The sequence below is a fragment of the Cherax quadricarinatus genome, chromosome 31 (genome assembly GCF_038502225.1).
Source record: "Cherax quadricarinatus isolate ZL_2023a chromosome 31, ASM3850222v1, whole genome shotgun sequence".
Classification (NCBI taxonomy): domain Eukaryota; kingdom Metazoa; phylum Arthropoda; class Malacostraca; order Decapoda; family Parastacidae; genus Cherax; species Cherax quadricarinatus.
In genome coordinates this window covers 26,572,485-26,586,905 of record NC_091322.1, presented here as the reverse complement: position 1 = coordinate 26,586,905, position 14,421 = coordinate 26,572,485, and the positions used below count along the sequence as shown (strand labels likewise).

Here is a 14,421-nt window from a genome sequence, read left to right as displayed (position 1 = left end):
ACAGGACTGTAAAGCCTTTAGCTCTTACCTAAATCGCATTTTGAGGGATGATCGACAGTACACAACTCTACAACATCTAAAACCGGGCAGTCATAGTCTGTTATGGTTGTAACCTCATGTGTGTATAATGTAGCTAGATGGGCCTCCAGTCCTTCCTTATATTCTCATGATATAGTGAAATTTTCATTTTATAGTCAGGAGTGATGGGCACATTTATATTGCATCGTATACTGTCGATCTTTCTGAAAAATGTGATATATTAGTACGTGACGAACTGGTGGGATCCGAACCCATGCTACCGAACAGACTAATGATCCTGCATGGCAGTATATTGTAATATACTGCATAGCACTACACAATACTGTCTTTAACTGTACAAAACTTCAACGCCAACGCCACATGTAGTTAGTCATAGAAGTTTTCTCCTAATGACCAGATTTTATATTACTGATGACATTATTATTGTACTAGTTATTAATAGGATTGTCATTAATGTTGTTTATGGTTTGTACCAATAGTATTATTTTTGTTATTGTTTTGGGGTTCTTATTTTTGTCTCTCCCTCTCTGACAGTGAGCTGGCGTCCTCCCTCGTAGACAAATACCGGGAGGAGATATCGGAGATCCGCGAGGTACTGGCAGATCTGCCGGAACCTTCCCTTCACCTGTCAGCTGCCCTCGACCAGTTCCCCAACATAGATACCAGGTAGCCCATTATCTACCTTTCTCCCACCGTCTTCACTTTCGATTCCTCTGGAACACGGTAGCATTTGTGTAGGATACACTGGGACCCTGGTTGGAATACTTAAATATCTAAGATACTGAACGAAGTAAACGCATGGGGTTTACTGTTGGTGTTCGTGCGAGTATCTCTCTAGCTTGTACCAGATTATGGCAGTAGCAGGTTGTTAGTACCTGACTGGCATACAGTGGCTCTCTGGCAATTGATTTAGAAAGTGTAATGTGGTTGGAGAACTTGGGAATTATAATTTAAAATATTATTTAACTTGAAAATATACTATGCCATTAAATTCTTATGTAGTTCAGTTCGGAGGTGCTTTACATGAATTGAATGGACTGATATAAACTAGACTCTAGAGCCTTAGGCTATATCATATTTCATAAATTTTTGTTTAAATATGTTTTGTATAGTAGATAACATCATTATACGTTGCAGCGTGGAGTGTGACAGCGTGGAGAAGACTGTTCATCTGAGCTGGGCACAGGATGTGTTGGGCAGCTGGTTCGTCATTATGCAGACGCCTCCTTTCACCCAGCCAGTCACTGTAACCACCTGCAGGTGGGTACGAAGGTGAAGGGTGCCCACTTAGTGTGCCTATGTAATTGCATAGCGGAATTTACAGATCGAGCTCTGACTCCTGGTCCTTCCACCTAACATTCGATCGACTGGAAGGGTTGACCTCTGTTGCACATAAAATAAGTTGCTTTTCCAATTTGTTTCTGGTAGTTATTAGCCTGGCTCACCTAGACCAGGAACTAAAGTGAACTTTTGTGTGCCCACAGTTCGCTTGCCCGCAGACAAGGCTGCCGACCTCTGCTGCAGGCTCGTCCTCTGCTCGCCCTACAGCCTCGAGACACGCACCCTCGACCCTTCCTCTTCGACTTTCCCCTGCCAGTGGCGTGTGTCTTCGCCGACCCCCTGCAGAGTGTAAGCCTCCCTCAGCAGGTCCAGTAGGCTCTTTGAAGCCTACATCTGCCCTTTCAGCTTGCAGCTTTTTCCAGCCCAACCTAAGTGTAGACCACATGATTGCAACTGTCTTTTTTCATGTCCGGTTTGATGTGATAGATTGCTGCATATAGTTCCAGTGTGATATATGTGAATTGTATAAGTGTTATTTATTGTGGGTGTAATTAGAGCACGGGTAACGACCTGTAGTTTGAAATTAATGAAAGAATTATTGTATGTATATGGAAGGTTTGAAGGCTTGGAAATGACAGGTGGTGCGGTTCCACTGCAGGCCTCCAGCTCTGCTGTGACTGTTGTGACCTCAGATGACCAGCCAGTGACTTCGCCCCTTGACTCTGACTTCGACCGCCTCCTTCCTTCCGCCACGCCCTACACAACCTCCCGCCAGACTGCTGACTCCATGACCTCACCAGCGAGTGAGTCAATCCCAGCGTTACCCGTGACATCATCACTCCGTAATTCACTCATGCCCTTCCCTAAGACGTCACTGTCAAGTCAACCAATCCCTGGTGTCCTCGTGACGTCGCAGGCTTTCCCGCAAGCCCCGCTTCCCCTGCGTCCGGATACGTTGCCTCCTGCTGCGACCGGAGACTTCCGTACTGATGCAGACATAGTGCACGATGAAGTGGAAGCCGAGGTTACGCAAAACTCGGGATGCGCCAACCTCCTGACTCATGTCTTCACAGTCTCACTCTCAGTAATTCTGCTTGCACAAAGATGATTGCTTTATCCTGCGCATTTATGTGCTAATTGTGCCTGATTAATACATCTTAAAGCTTTATAAATGATATAGTATAATGGGATCTTTAGCTCTGAATGCACAACACGCACAGGTTACATTAGTATAACCTTAAAGTAGGTTAGGCAAACATACCATTCAGGTGGAGGACTTGATGACATAAGAAATGCTCATTCATTGGTTAGTCAGCCGCTGACAATAATAAGCAACACACTGCTTGAAGACTCCACCATCTTGACACTTGCAAGAATGGGTGACTGATGCTGTGATGCCTTGTAAGATAAGGTTAGATGAGCTTCAGTCAGGTTAGATACAGGTGATTTCATAGACATATAGGCGTATAATGGAGATACAGTAGTCTTCCATTTACCTTCTCTCCTTTCCCTCTCTGATAATACATTTTGTAAGAACATACTGTATAATTCTGCTGGCAACCTGCGCCATAATTATAGAGCTTAGAAATTCATTCTTGGACATTATTCATTGTAAGATTTATATTGTTTTTCATTGTGGACATACAAGACCTGTCCTATATGTTTTCATTAAAGTTTATGTTAAGTAAAAGGACACAAGTGCAACTAATGTGACATTTATTGTGGCAACGTTTCGCTCTCCAGGAGCTTTATCAAGCCCTTACCATTAATGGCTTGATAAAGCTCCTGGAGAGCGAAACGTTGCCACAATAAATGTCACATTAGTTGCACTTGTGTCCTTTTATTTTACATATTGTCGGTAATTCTACCAACTTTATTACAAAGTTTATGTTATATATATCTGTAATGCTACAGTACTCTCTAATTTCATGTAGAATAAACAAAGCCTGTATTTTCATGAAATATTTGTGGATTCCAAATTCCCTGTAGTTTCTTCCTGCTGTAGAATGCATTTAATTTAAGGTTCATGGACCAAATATTATTATTTTTTTTTGTTGAGCAGATAAAGTGTAAAATTAAATTGTTTCTAAATTAGTGAATCCTTTATATTATTATTTTTATAATCATAAAGAAGCGCTAAACCTACAAGGGTCATACAGCGCTATGTGCTGAATAGTTTTATAATGCATACAGACACTGCAAAGCCTATCTGTGGACGGTATTTAAAAGATTACAAGTGCATTATGGGTCCAGGGACTAGAACCCAGCATTATGTTAGCTAAGGCAACTTGCAGTGGTAATGAAACACAAACTGATCAGTAGCGAGGTGATGTGAGTGAGTTGGTAAACTAACTTATTTGTTATATATGTGAGGTTATATGTCATTCGAATACTTGTACCTAACCTGAAAAAAAAATAAACAATTGAAAAAAATGTGTATCACTTATACTTAAATATGTGTATGTGCCTTATATCAACTTGGTCCTCTTGTAGATTATTAATTTTGCATCGTATTACTGAAATTTTGTATTGCATTTAAGATGAGTTTTCCTTGATGCTGGTGAAGGGCACTTGATCCAAGGCATTAAAGCTACCCCTCGCTGTCCTATGATCAAAGCCAATTGCTACCCATCCATCAGTACGGATATTCCAGAATTTCATACACTTAGCCCTATCTACCTCAGTTATCCAAGAAAATTATCCCCGTATCCCATAAGCCTAGCCCCTTCTACCTCAATGATCAAAGACAAGCACCCCGTATACCTGGAGTTTACCTGGAGAGAGTTCCGGGGGTCAACGCCCCCGCGGCCCGGTCTGTGACCAGGCCTCCTGGTGGATCAGAGCCTGATCAACCAGGCTGCTGCTGCTGGCTGCACGCAAACCAACGTACGAGCCACAGCCCGGCTGGTCAGGAACTGACTTTAGGTGCTTGTCCAGTGCCAGCTTGAAGACTGCCAGGGGTCTGTTGGTAATCCCCCTTATGTATGCTGGGAGGCAGTTGAACAGTCTCGGGCCCCTGACACTTATTGTATGGTCTCTTATCGTGCTAGTGACACCCCTGCTTTTCATTGGGGGGATGTTGCATCGTCTGCCAAGTCTTTTGCTTTCGTAGTGAGTAATTTTCGTGTGCAAGTTCGATACTAGTCCCTCTAGGATTTTCCAGGCGTATATAATGATGTATCTCTCCCGCCTGCGTTCCAGGGAATACAGGTTTAGGAACCTCAAGCGCTCCCAGTAATTGAGGTGTTTCATCTCCGTTATGCGCGCCGTGAAGGTTCTCTGTACATTTTCTAGGTCATCAATTTCACCTGCCTTGAAAGGTGCTGTTAGTGTGCAGCAATATTCCAGCCTAGATAGAACAAGTGACATGAAGAGTGTCATCATGGGCTTGGCCTCCCTAGTTTTGAAGGTTCTCATTATCCATCCTGTCATTTTTCTAGCAGATGCGATTGATACAATGTTATGGTCCTTGAAGGTGAGATCCTCCGACATGATCACTCCCAGGTCTTTGACGTTGGTGTTTCGCTCTATTTTGTGGCCAGAATTTGTTTTGTACTCTGATGAAGATTTAATTTCCTCGTGTTTACCATATCTGAGTAATTGAAATTTCTCATCGTTGAACTTCATATTGTTTTCTGCAGCCCACTGAAAGATTTGGTTGATGTCCGCCTGGAGCCTTGCAGTGTCTGCAATGGAAGACACTGTTATGCAGATTCGGGTGTCATCTGCAAAGGAAGACACGGTGCTGTGGCTGACATCCTTGTCTATGTCGGATATGAGGATGAGGAACAAGATGGGAGCGAGTACTGTGCCTTGTGGAACAGAGCTTTTCACCGTAGCTGCCTCGGACTTTACTCTGTTGACGACTACTCTCTGTGTTCTGTTAGCGAGGAAATTATAGATCCATCGACCGACTTTTCCTGTTATTCCTTTAGCACGCATTTTGTGCGCTATTACGCCATTACCTGGAGTTTACCTGGAGAGAGTTCCGGGGGTCAACGCCCCCGCAGCCCGGTCTGTGACCAGGCCTCCTGGTGGATCAGAGCCTGATCAACCAGGCTGTTACTGCTGGCTGCACGCAAACCAACGTACGAGCCACAGCCCGGCTGGTCAGGTACCGACTTTAGGTGCTTGTCCAGTGCCAGCTTGAAGACTGCCAGGGGTCTGTTGGTAATCCAGCCTATGTATGCTGGAAGGCAGTTGAACAGTCTCGGGCCCTTGACACTTATTGTATGGTCTCTTAACGTGCTAGTGACACCCCTGCTTTTCATTGGGGGGATGTTGCATCGTCTGCCATGCCTTTTGCTTTCGTAGTGAGTGATTTTCGTGTGGAAGTTCGGTACTAGTCCCTCTAGGATTTTCCAGGTGTATATAATCATGTATCTCTCCCGCCTGCGTTCCAGGGAATACAGGTTCAGGAACCTCAAGCGCTCCCAGTAATTGAGGTGTTTTATCTCCGTTATGCGCGCCGTGAAGGTTCTCTGTACATTTTCTAGGTCAGCAATTTCACCTGCCTTGAAAGGTGCTGTTAGTGTGCAGCAATATTCCAGCCTAGATAGAACAAGTGACCTGAAGAGTGTCATCATGGGCTTGGCATCCCTCGTTTTGAAGGTTCTCATTATCCATCCTGTCATTTTTCTAGCAGATGCGATCGATACAATGTTATGGTCCTTGAAGGTGAGATCCTCCGACATGATCACTCCCAGGTCTTTGACGTTGGTATTTCGCTCTATTTTGTGGCCAGAATTTGTTTTGTACTCTGATGAAGATTTAATTTCCTCGTGTTTACCATATCTGAGTAATTGAAATTTCTCATCGTTGAACTTTATATTGTTTTCTGCAGCCCACTGAAAAATTTGGTTGATGTCCGCCTGGAGCCTTGCAGTGTCTGCAATGGAAGACACTGTCATGTAGATTCGGGTGTCATCTGCAAAGGAAGACACGGTGCTGTGGCTGACATCCTTGTCTATGTCAGATATGAGGATGAGGAACAAGATGGGAGCGAGTACTGTGCCTTGTGGAACAGAGCTTTTCACCGTGCCTGCCTCGGACTTTACTCTGTTGACTACTACTCTCTGTGTTCTGTTAGTGAGGAAATTATAGATCCATCGACCGACTTTTCCTGTTATTCCTTTAGCACGCATTTTGTGCGCTATTACGCCATGGTCACACTTGTCGAAGGCTTTTGCAAAGTCTGTATATATTACATCTGCATTCTTTTTGTCTTCTAGTGCATTTAGGACCTTGTCGTAGTGATCCAATAGTTGAGACAGACAGGAGCGACCTGTTCTAAACCCATGTTGCCCTGGGTTGTGTAACTGATGGGTTTCTAGATGGGTGGTGATCTTGCTTCTTAGGACCCTTTCAAAGATTTTTATGATATGGGATGTTAGTGCTATCGGTCTGTAGTTCTTTGCTTTACTGCCCCCTTTGTGGAGTGGGGCTATGTCTGTTGTTTTTAGTAACTGTGGGACGACCCCCGTGTCCATGCTCCCTCTCCATAGGATGGAAAAGACTCGTGATAGGGGCTTCTTGAAGTTCTTGATGAACACGGAGTTCCATGAGTCTGGCCCTGGGGCAGAGTGCATGGGCATGTCATTTATCGCCTGTTCGAAGTCATTTGGCGTCAGGATAACATCGGATAGGCTTGTGTTAACCAAATTTTGTGGCTCTCTCATAAAAAATTCATTTTGATCTTCGACTCTCAGTCTGGTTAGCGGCTTGCTAAAAACTGAGTTATATTGGGACTTGAGTAGCTCACTCATTTCCTTGCTGTCATCTGTGTAGGACCCATCTTGTTTAAGTAGGGGCCCAATACTGGACGTTGTTCTCGACTTTGATTTGGCATAGGAGAAGAAATACTTTGGGTTTCTTTCGATTTCATTTATGGCTTTTAGTTCTTCCCACGATTCCTGACTCCTATAAGATTCCTTTAGCTTAAGTTCGATGCTTGCTATTTCTCTGACCAGTGTCTCCCTACGCATTTCAGATATATTGACCTCCTTTAGCCGCTCTGTTATTCTTTTCCGTCGCCTGTAAAGGGAGCGCCTGTCTCTTTCTATTTTACATCTACTCCTCCTTTTTCTTAGAGGAATAAGCCTTGTGCATACATCGAGTGCCACCAAGTTAATCTGTTCTAGGCATAAGTTGGGGTCTGTGTTGCTTAGTATATCTTCCCAGCTTATATCGGTTTGGACTTGGTTTACTTGGTCCCACTTTATGTTTTTGTTATTGAAGTTGAATTTAGTGAATGCTCCCTCGTGACTAGTCTCATTATGTCGGTCTGGGGCTCCACGCATACATGTCTGAACCTCAATTATGTTGTGATCTGAGTATATTGTTTTTGATATGGTGACATTTCTTATCAGATCATCATTGTTAGTGAAGATGAGGTCTAGTGTATTGTCCAGTCTAGTAGGCTCTATTATTTGCTGGTTTAAATTGAATTTTGTGCAGAGATTTAAAATCTCGTGTGAGTGTGAGTTTTCATCAGAGCTGCCTCCTGGTGTTATTACTGCAACAATATTATTTGCTATATTCCTCCATTTTAGGTGCCTTAAGTTGAAATCCCCCAGGAGCAAGATGTTGGGTGCAGGAGCTGGAAGATTTTCCAGACAGTGGTCAATTTTTAACAGCTGTTCCTGGAATTGCTGGGATGTTGCATCCGGAGGCTTGTAGACTACCACAATGACTAGGTTTTGGTTCTCGACCTTTACTGCTAAAACTTCCACTATATCATTTGAGGCATTAAGCAGTTCTGTGCAAACAAGTGACTCTGCAATGTACAGGCCAACCCCCCCCCTTTTGCCTGTTCACTCTGTCACATCTGTATAGGTTGTAACCTGGGATCCATATTTCGTTGTCCAAGTGATCCTTTATGTGGGTCTCAGTGAAAGCCGCGAACATTGCCTTTTCCTCTGCAAGCAGTCCACGGATGAAAGGTATTTTGTTGTTTGTTGCTGGCTTTAGACCCTGTATATTTGCAAAGAAGAATGTCATCGGACTGGTGGTATTGTTGGTACTGGGGGGGGGATTTTTTTTCCGGCATTAGCATCTGTATCTGTATCTCATAAGCCTAGTCCCTTCTACTTCAATGATCCAAGTATACCCATATCTATAAGCCCAGCCTCTTCTACCTCAATGGTCCGAGAACGGTATCCCCGTAAGCTCACTTTCCCTCTACCCAGGTGATCCGAGAAAGGTACCGCCCATATCTCACTAGTCCATCCCCATCTACCTCACTGAACGCAAACTGAATAGTACAGAGTGCGGCAAACGTTTCTAATGTAGTTCAGCATTATCATCGAAGATCTGAAGCAAATCCGAAGAGGCATCTACACGTTATCACATGGAAACTAATTTCTAATGCCTACACAGACCAAAACTAATTCGAACCTCCCACTAAGATACATAGCTTTAAAAATAATAAACCCTATCGGGAGAGGCATTCTCTATGTAACTCACAGAGAAGATGCAAGTTCATACATCGGGGACATCTTATCTTCGATACATATCAGTCTTGGGACCTAGGTCACTCCTAATGATCATTAGTAAAGAACTCCAGGTCACTTATCCCAGGGAAAGTAGGACGATTACTGGAGTTGTCTCGAAGGATTTATTCGATTAACTCCGAGAAATAGCAACCCAAGAAAACCAATAAATGTGGCTTGTTGCTACTCAATCCCTTTGGTTCTCATCCCCAGGATGCGACCCTCAAATGTGTGTCAACGCACCGATAAGAACGGTTAATAATGAATTTAGGTCCGGGTCAGAAGTCATGAGTTATATTTTATGTAAAATACGAACATGTTTTCTATACCCTGACGACAGATGTTATTTCTTGTGCAAAAATGTATCCTGGGAGATATTAACATTTATTTTTGTATGACACGCCAAAGATAATTAAAGTTAGTTCCAGTCACGGTATTGTGCCTTTTTTTGTTATTTATTAAAGTTAGTTTTAAGTCGTGTACCGAAGCTGGCCAATCACAACAAAGTAAACAAAGACGCATCGAATGTAAACAAAGACGCACCACTCCCACATCTACCGCTGGCAGAGTAAGGTTAAGATGCGTTAGATGATTTTAGGTTGGGTTACGATGGGTTTACTTAGATTAAGTTACCATTTCCACTAAGCAAACCCACCTAATATTGAACATTTTAAGGAATAAGTTAACAATCAACTCAGACCGGATGTGAACTTATTAATGACCCTAATTACTGCTAGATTAACGAAGGTAACATGTGTTGGTGGCCCGGTGGTCTGGTGGCTAAAGCTCCCGCTTCACACACGGAGGGCCCGGGTTCGATTCCCGGCGGGTGGAAATTCCGACACGTTTCCTTACACCTATTGTCCTGTTCACCTAGCAGCAAATAGGTACCTGGGTGTTAGTCGACTGGTGTGGGTCGCATCCTGGGGGACAAGATTAAGGACCCCAATGGAAATAAGTTAGACAGTCCTCGATGACGCACTGACTTTCTTGGGTTATCCTGGGTGGCTAACCCTCCGGGGTTAAAAATCCGAACGAAATCTTATCTTATTTTATCTTAAAATGTCCAACCTGTTAACCAGCTCCAGGACTAAACCCGGGTCCCCCGTTTGTCAGCCGAAAGTACTATACACCTCACCATTAAAGTACACTCGATTTACTAGATAATCAAGCCTTATTTTATTTTAGGGAAGAAAGAAGTGGCGAGTAATGATTAAATCTATAAAATTCTAAGATGACACAGGTGTAATATACTATATAAATTTATCATTTGTGCTTTGTATTTTTTTTTTTTTTGCGTGATGGAGTTACGTTTGACGATAAAATGTTAATGTATGGAAAGCAGGAACATTGTAAGTATATGAATGAGGTAGGAGTGTGAAGCAGGGCAGTGTTCTTTGAAACAATGACATAGTTGGAGTGAACCATTAACTTCATTCACCATTCAGAGCTTCCACACGCTCACCCCCCCCACCTGGCCCTCACATCCGAACCCTCAGCCCATTTACCTCTCATCCCACAGACTGTGCCTACAAATTAGCCATTCTAGAGGGTAATATAAGAGGTAAATTATGTGTTCTAATGTGAGAAAACGGGCAGGGAGGAGGTAGACTCGTTGCAGGTGGAGTGGGAAGCTGGGGCGAGCTAGCGGGCGAGCCTACCTGAGGTGTGGTGGTACACAATATGGCGTGGAGGCTGTGATAACGTATCAGGGCTTATATTAGCCATTTGTGGGCGAGTGGTTTACTCTGGTTATGCTCCGTGGTACCCTGCGGAACCTCCAAGGATTCACGCTGTTGAGTTTTGCAGGTGAGGGCGGCGGGGCGGGCCTGGGAGGGAGAGTCTGTATCTTGTTTACTGTTTTTAAGTTTTTCTCTTCCCCTCCCCCCCTCCAGAAATGTTTTAATGAGGAAGTCTTAAGAGTGACCCTTCAAAGTTACTTCCTGATGCCTTTTTGACCTCCTCGGCCTCCACCATGGGCTCACCCAGGCACCTATATCTGTTAAGATCCTCCAGGTTGTGGGAGGTGGTGGTTTTAGGGGTGAAATGAGTGAAATGCAACGGAATGAAGTGACTTGCTCCTGCAGAAACGAGTTGGTGTGTCCTAGTTGACCTGACTTGCAGGTTCTCTCCTACACACTCGCCAACTACTTTTGGGGAAGGTTTAATCTTGCGTAATTGCACTTAAATAAACTTGCTAAGTATTAAGATATTGTGGAGAAGTTTTGTTTGTGGGATCCTTTAATTAGATTGTAAAACGTCCTGCAGCGCTGTATAGCCCTTGTGGCTTAGCGCTTCTTTTTGATTATAATTATAATAATAATAATAATGTAAAACGTCCTATGACTGAAATATCAGCAGTACCCTGCTAATACACTTGTCTTGTCTACATTATTATTGGTACACTCCACATCACTAAACAGAAAAATTGACATTTTATCCACCGTATTTGGGATATTTCGTATGACTATACCCCTTAGGGGAGGTGTCTTGATAGTACAAGCCAGATCGAAATGTCTTAAGTTTGTCTCCTAATTGCAGTTATCGGTGTGTTATTCCATGATGCTTTTAAGGGGCTCTTGATCTTGTGAATGAGGCTTGCCCTCCTTGTCTTGCAGATAACCTTAATGACTCCTATTCCCCAGGTCCTGTATGACCGTAATGAGTTCAGCACTTGCCCATGTAAGTTTATTTAGGCACGGGTACACATCGATACAATTATCACGCATAGTGTAAATTACCTACATTAACCCAAAAATGCCAGCCAAAGTGACTCATTTCCATTAGGGTCCTTGTGAACACAGAAAAAGAAAACCTATCAACATAGATTGAGAACCCTGAAACAATGCTTCTTAAAAGATGTAGAATGGGGAGGGAGATGATTAAAGTATGCAATTGGGAGACATGTATGAATAAAGGAGAAATAAGGTGCTGAGGATACTTAACCAGGAAAGATCTCAAGAACATAAGAACATAACAAAGAAGGAACACTGCAGCATGTCTACTGGCCCATGCGAGGCAGGTCCAAGTCTCCTACTGGCTTAAGCCAATGCCCCAACCTAGTCAGGTCAGGTCACATTCACTTAAGGAAGGAACACGGCAACTGACCTAGTAGCACAAGCTAAATGGGTCCAACTCGCACCCACCCACACCCACTCGTGTATTTATCTAACCCATTTTTAAAACTACACAACGTTTTAGCCTCTATAACTGTACTCGGGAGTTTGTTCCACTCATCCACAACTCTATTACCAAATCCTTGTGGCTTAGCGCTTCTTTTTTGATTATAATAATAATAATAATCTATTACCAAACCAGTGCTTTCCTATATCCTTCCTGAATCTGAATTTTGCCAACTTCAAACCATTGCTGCAAGTCCTGTCTAGGCTAGATATTTTCAGCATGCGATTTACATCCCCTTTCTTTATTCCTGTCTTCCATTTATATACCTCAATCATATCCCCCTAATTCTATGCTTTTCTAGAGAGTGCAGATTCAGGGCCCTCAGTCTGTCCTCATAGGGAAAATTTCTGATACATGGGATCAACTTTGTCATCCTCCTTTGTACATTTTCCAGAGCATTTATATCCATTCTGTAATACGGTGACCAAAACTGTGCAGCATAATCTAAATGAGGTCTAACCAAGGATGTATAGAGTTGAAGAACAACCTGAGGACTCCTATTATTTATGCTTCTTGATATGAAGCCAAGGATTCTGTTAGCTTTATTGTGAACACTTATGCACTGTTGTCTTGGTTTCAGATTACTGCTAACCAGAACTCCCAAATCCTTTTCGCAATCAGTAGTATTAAGATCTACATTATTTAGTTTATATGTGGCATGGTTATTTTCCTGTCCAATGTTTAGAACTTTGCATTTGTCTATATTAAACTGCATCTGCCACTTTTCTAACCACTGCATCAATCTATTCAAATCTTCCTAGAGTGCTCTAATGTCCTCGTCAGAATGAATTTGATGGCCTATTTTGGTGTCATCGGCAAACTTGCATATGTCGCTCTTTATGCCCTCATCTATGTCATTTATGTAGAGAAAAAATTTCTCCTATTCCATGTGCCTTACTTTCCCTCAATAGTCTCTGATGTGGGACTGTCAAAAGCCTTACTGAAGTCCATATACACAATATCATTCATTACCATGATCTACCTCTTCAAATATCTTAGTGAAAAAAAGTTAATAAATTTGTAAGGCAATGGATTCAGCTCCATAAGTTCAGATTTAGTGAAAATATGGGATAGTAATTAAGGTAGCTTTCTCCCTTAAGGGATGATCCTTGATGTTAATGAGTTAGCCTTTGATAAAAAAAATTGGACCTGACCTCCCCCTCCTTAGATTGAACCTGATTATCTCCCATTCCTCTAGGTGGTGTATAACTCCTATGAGTTTAGTATTTCCTGATGAATATAATTTATGGACCTTGAAAATTAAATAGGTATATGCTTTGTCTGGATCAGTAAGCCTACTGCAATGCTCTTTATTTTTATAGTATGTACTAAGGAGGCAAATTCAATCATGTGGAATCTGTGATATTTGCCATATTTGGTGGGTTTTATCAAGTCACAAACAGGTCTTTTGTGACTTGATGAAGTCCACTGCATGGGCAAAAGTCCTTGGTAGTTTCCTTATAATTGCATTTTTTCTTTCTAATGTTGATATCTTGTACCATTACTTACCCATTCTTATGTTAACCCGTAAACGGTCCAAACGTGTACAGTGGTCCCTCACTTTTCGTAGTTCTCGGCAATCGTAAATTTTGCCAATCATAGGGGTATTTTCGTATAAACATGGACTTGCTTTTCATAGGTTGACTCGCGAATAGTAGTTCGTCCGGGATGTGTACGCACGGTTTGAGCCGGGGAGGCCTCCCTACCCAGCCAGTCTGGCATTGTTTACCAGTGAGTGAAGGTCCCCTCAAGTGCTCCTATGAAATATTTCATAATATTCCACTCATTTTAGTGCTTGCAAGTACTAAATAAGCTACCATGGCTCCAAAGAAAGCTCCTAGTGCCAAGCCTGTGGTAAAGAAGGTGAGAAATATGTACATTGACGAAGTCTTGGGCCATTTTAGGGAAGTGTTAAAGAGACGCCAGAAACAGAGCTCTTTCCACAGTTACTTTGCGAGACAGGACTAGAGTGGCTCTCAAGGTGGTCCTAGTGGCATTAAGAAACAGAGAAGAGAAGCAACCCCAAAGAAGCAATTGGTACCTGAGGTGTTGCTGGAAGGGGATTCCCCTTCCAAACTGTAAACAATCCAATCTCTCTCCTCCTCCAGTCTCACATACAATAAGAAGAATCTCCAATAAAGGTAAGTGTTATGCTGTTAATGTTTCACTCATCATTTCCCATTGTATTGTTTATGTACTACATATATATTTCATGTAAAAAATTTTTTTGTTTTAATACTTCTGGGTGTCTGGAACAGATTAATTGTATTTACATTATTTCTTATGGGGAAAATTGATTCGCAAATCATAAATTTCATTTATAGTAGCTGCTCCAGGAACGGGTTAATTACGAAAAATGAGGGACCACTGTATATACGTTTTTTCAACATTTGAAAGTATGTAAAAAAAGTAGATCTTTTTTTTTTGT

The 14,421-nt window shown here is 42.5% G+C and overlaps 2 protein-coding genes across 10 annotated transcripts in view; both read left to right on the top strand.

Annotated features, from left to right (window-relative positions):
• LOC128698973 (mucin-5AC-like) overlaps window positions 1–3,063 on the top strand; it is a 32,987-nt gene extending 29,924 nt beyond the window's left edge. Inside the window, exons 11-14 of the mRNA XM_070090404.1 lie at window positions 574–705; window positions 1,177–1,299; window positions 1,524–1,668; window positions 1,979–3,063. Of these exons, the coding sequence (XP_069946505.1) occupies window positions 574–705; window positions 1,177–1,299; window positions 1,524–1,668; window positions 1,979–2,428 (850 nt within the window). The 3' untranslated portion in view covers window positions 2,429–3,063. The remainder of the gene's footprint in view (window positions 1–573; window positions 706–1,176; window positions 1,300–1,523; window positions 1,669–1,978) is intronic.
• A 7,186-nt stretch (window positions 3,064–10,249) lies between these two features.
• Slik (Sterile20-like kinase) overlaps window positions 10,250–14,421 on the top strand; it is an 82,352-nt gene continuing 78,180 nt past the window's right edge. For 4 of the 9 annotated variants that reach the window (XM_070090273.1, XM_070090276.1, XM_070090274.1 and 1 more), the window contains exon 1: window positions 10,434–10,619. The gene's annotated coding sequence lies outside the window, so the exon portion shown is untranslated. Of the gene's footprint in view, window positions 10,375–10,433; window positions 10,620–14,421 lie in introns of those variants that run through there. The other 5 variants (XM_070090280.1, XM_070090278.1, XM_070090277.1 and 2 more) reach the window with 2 other exon arrangements.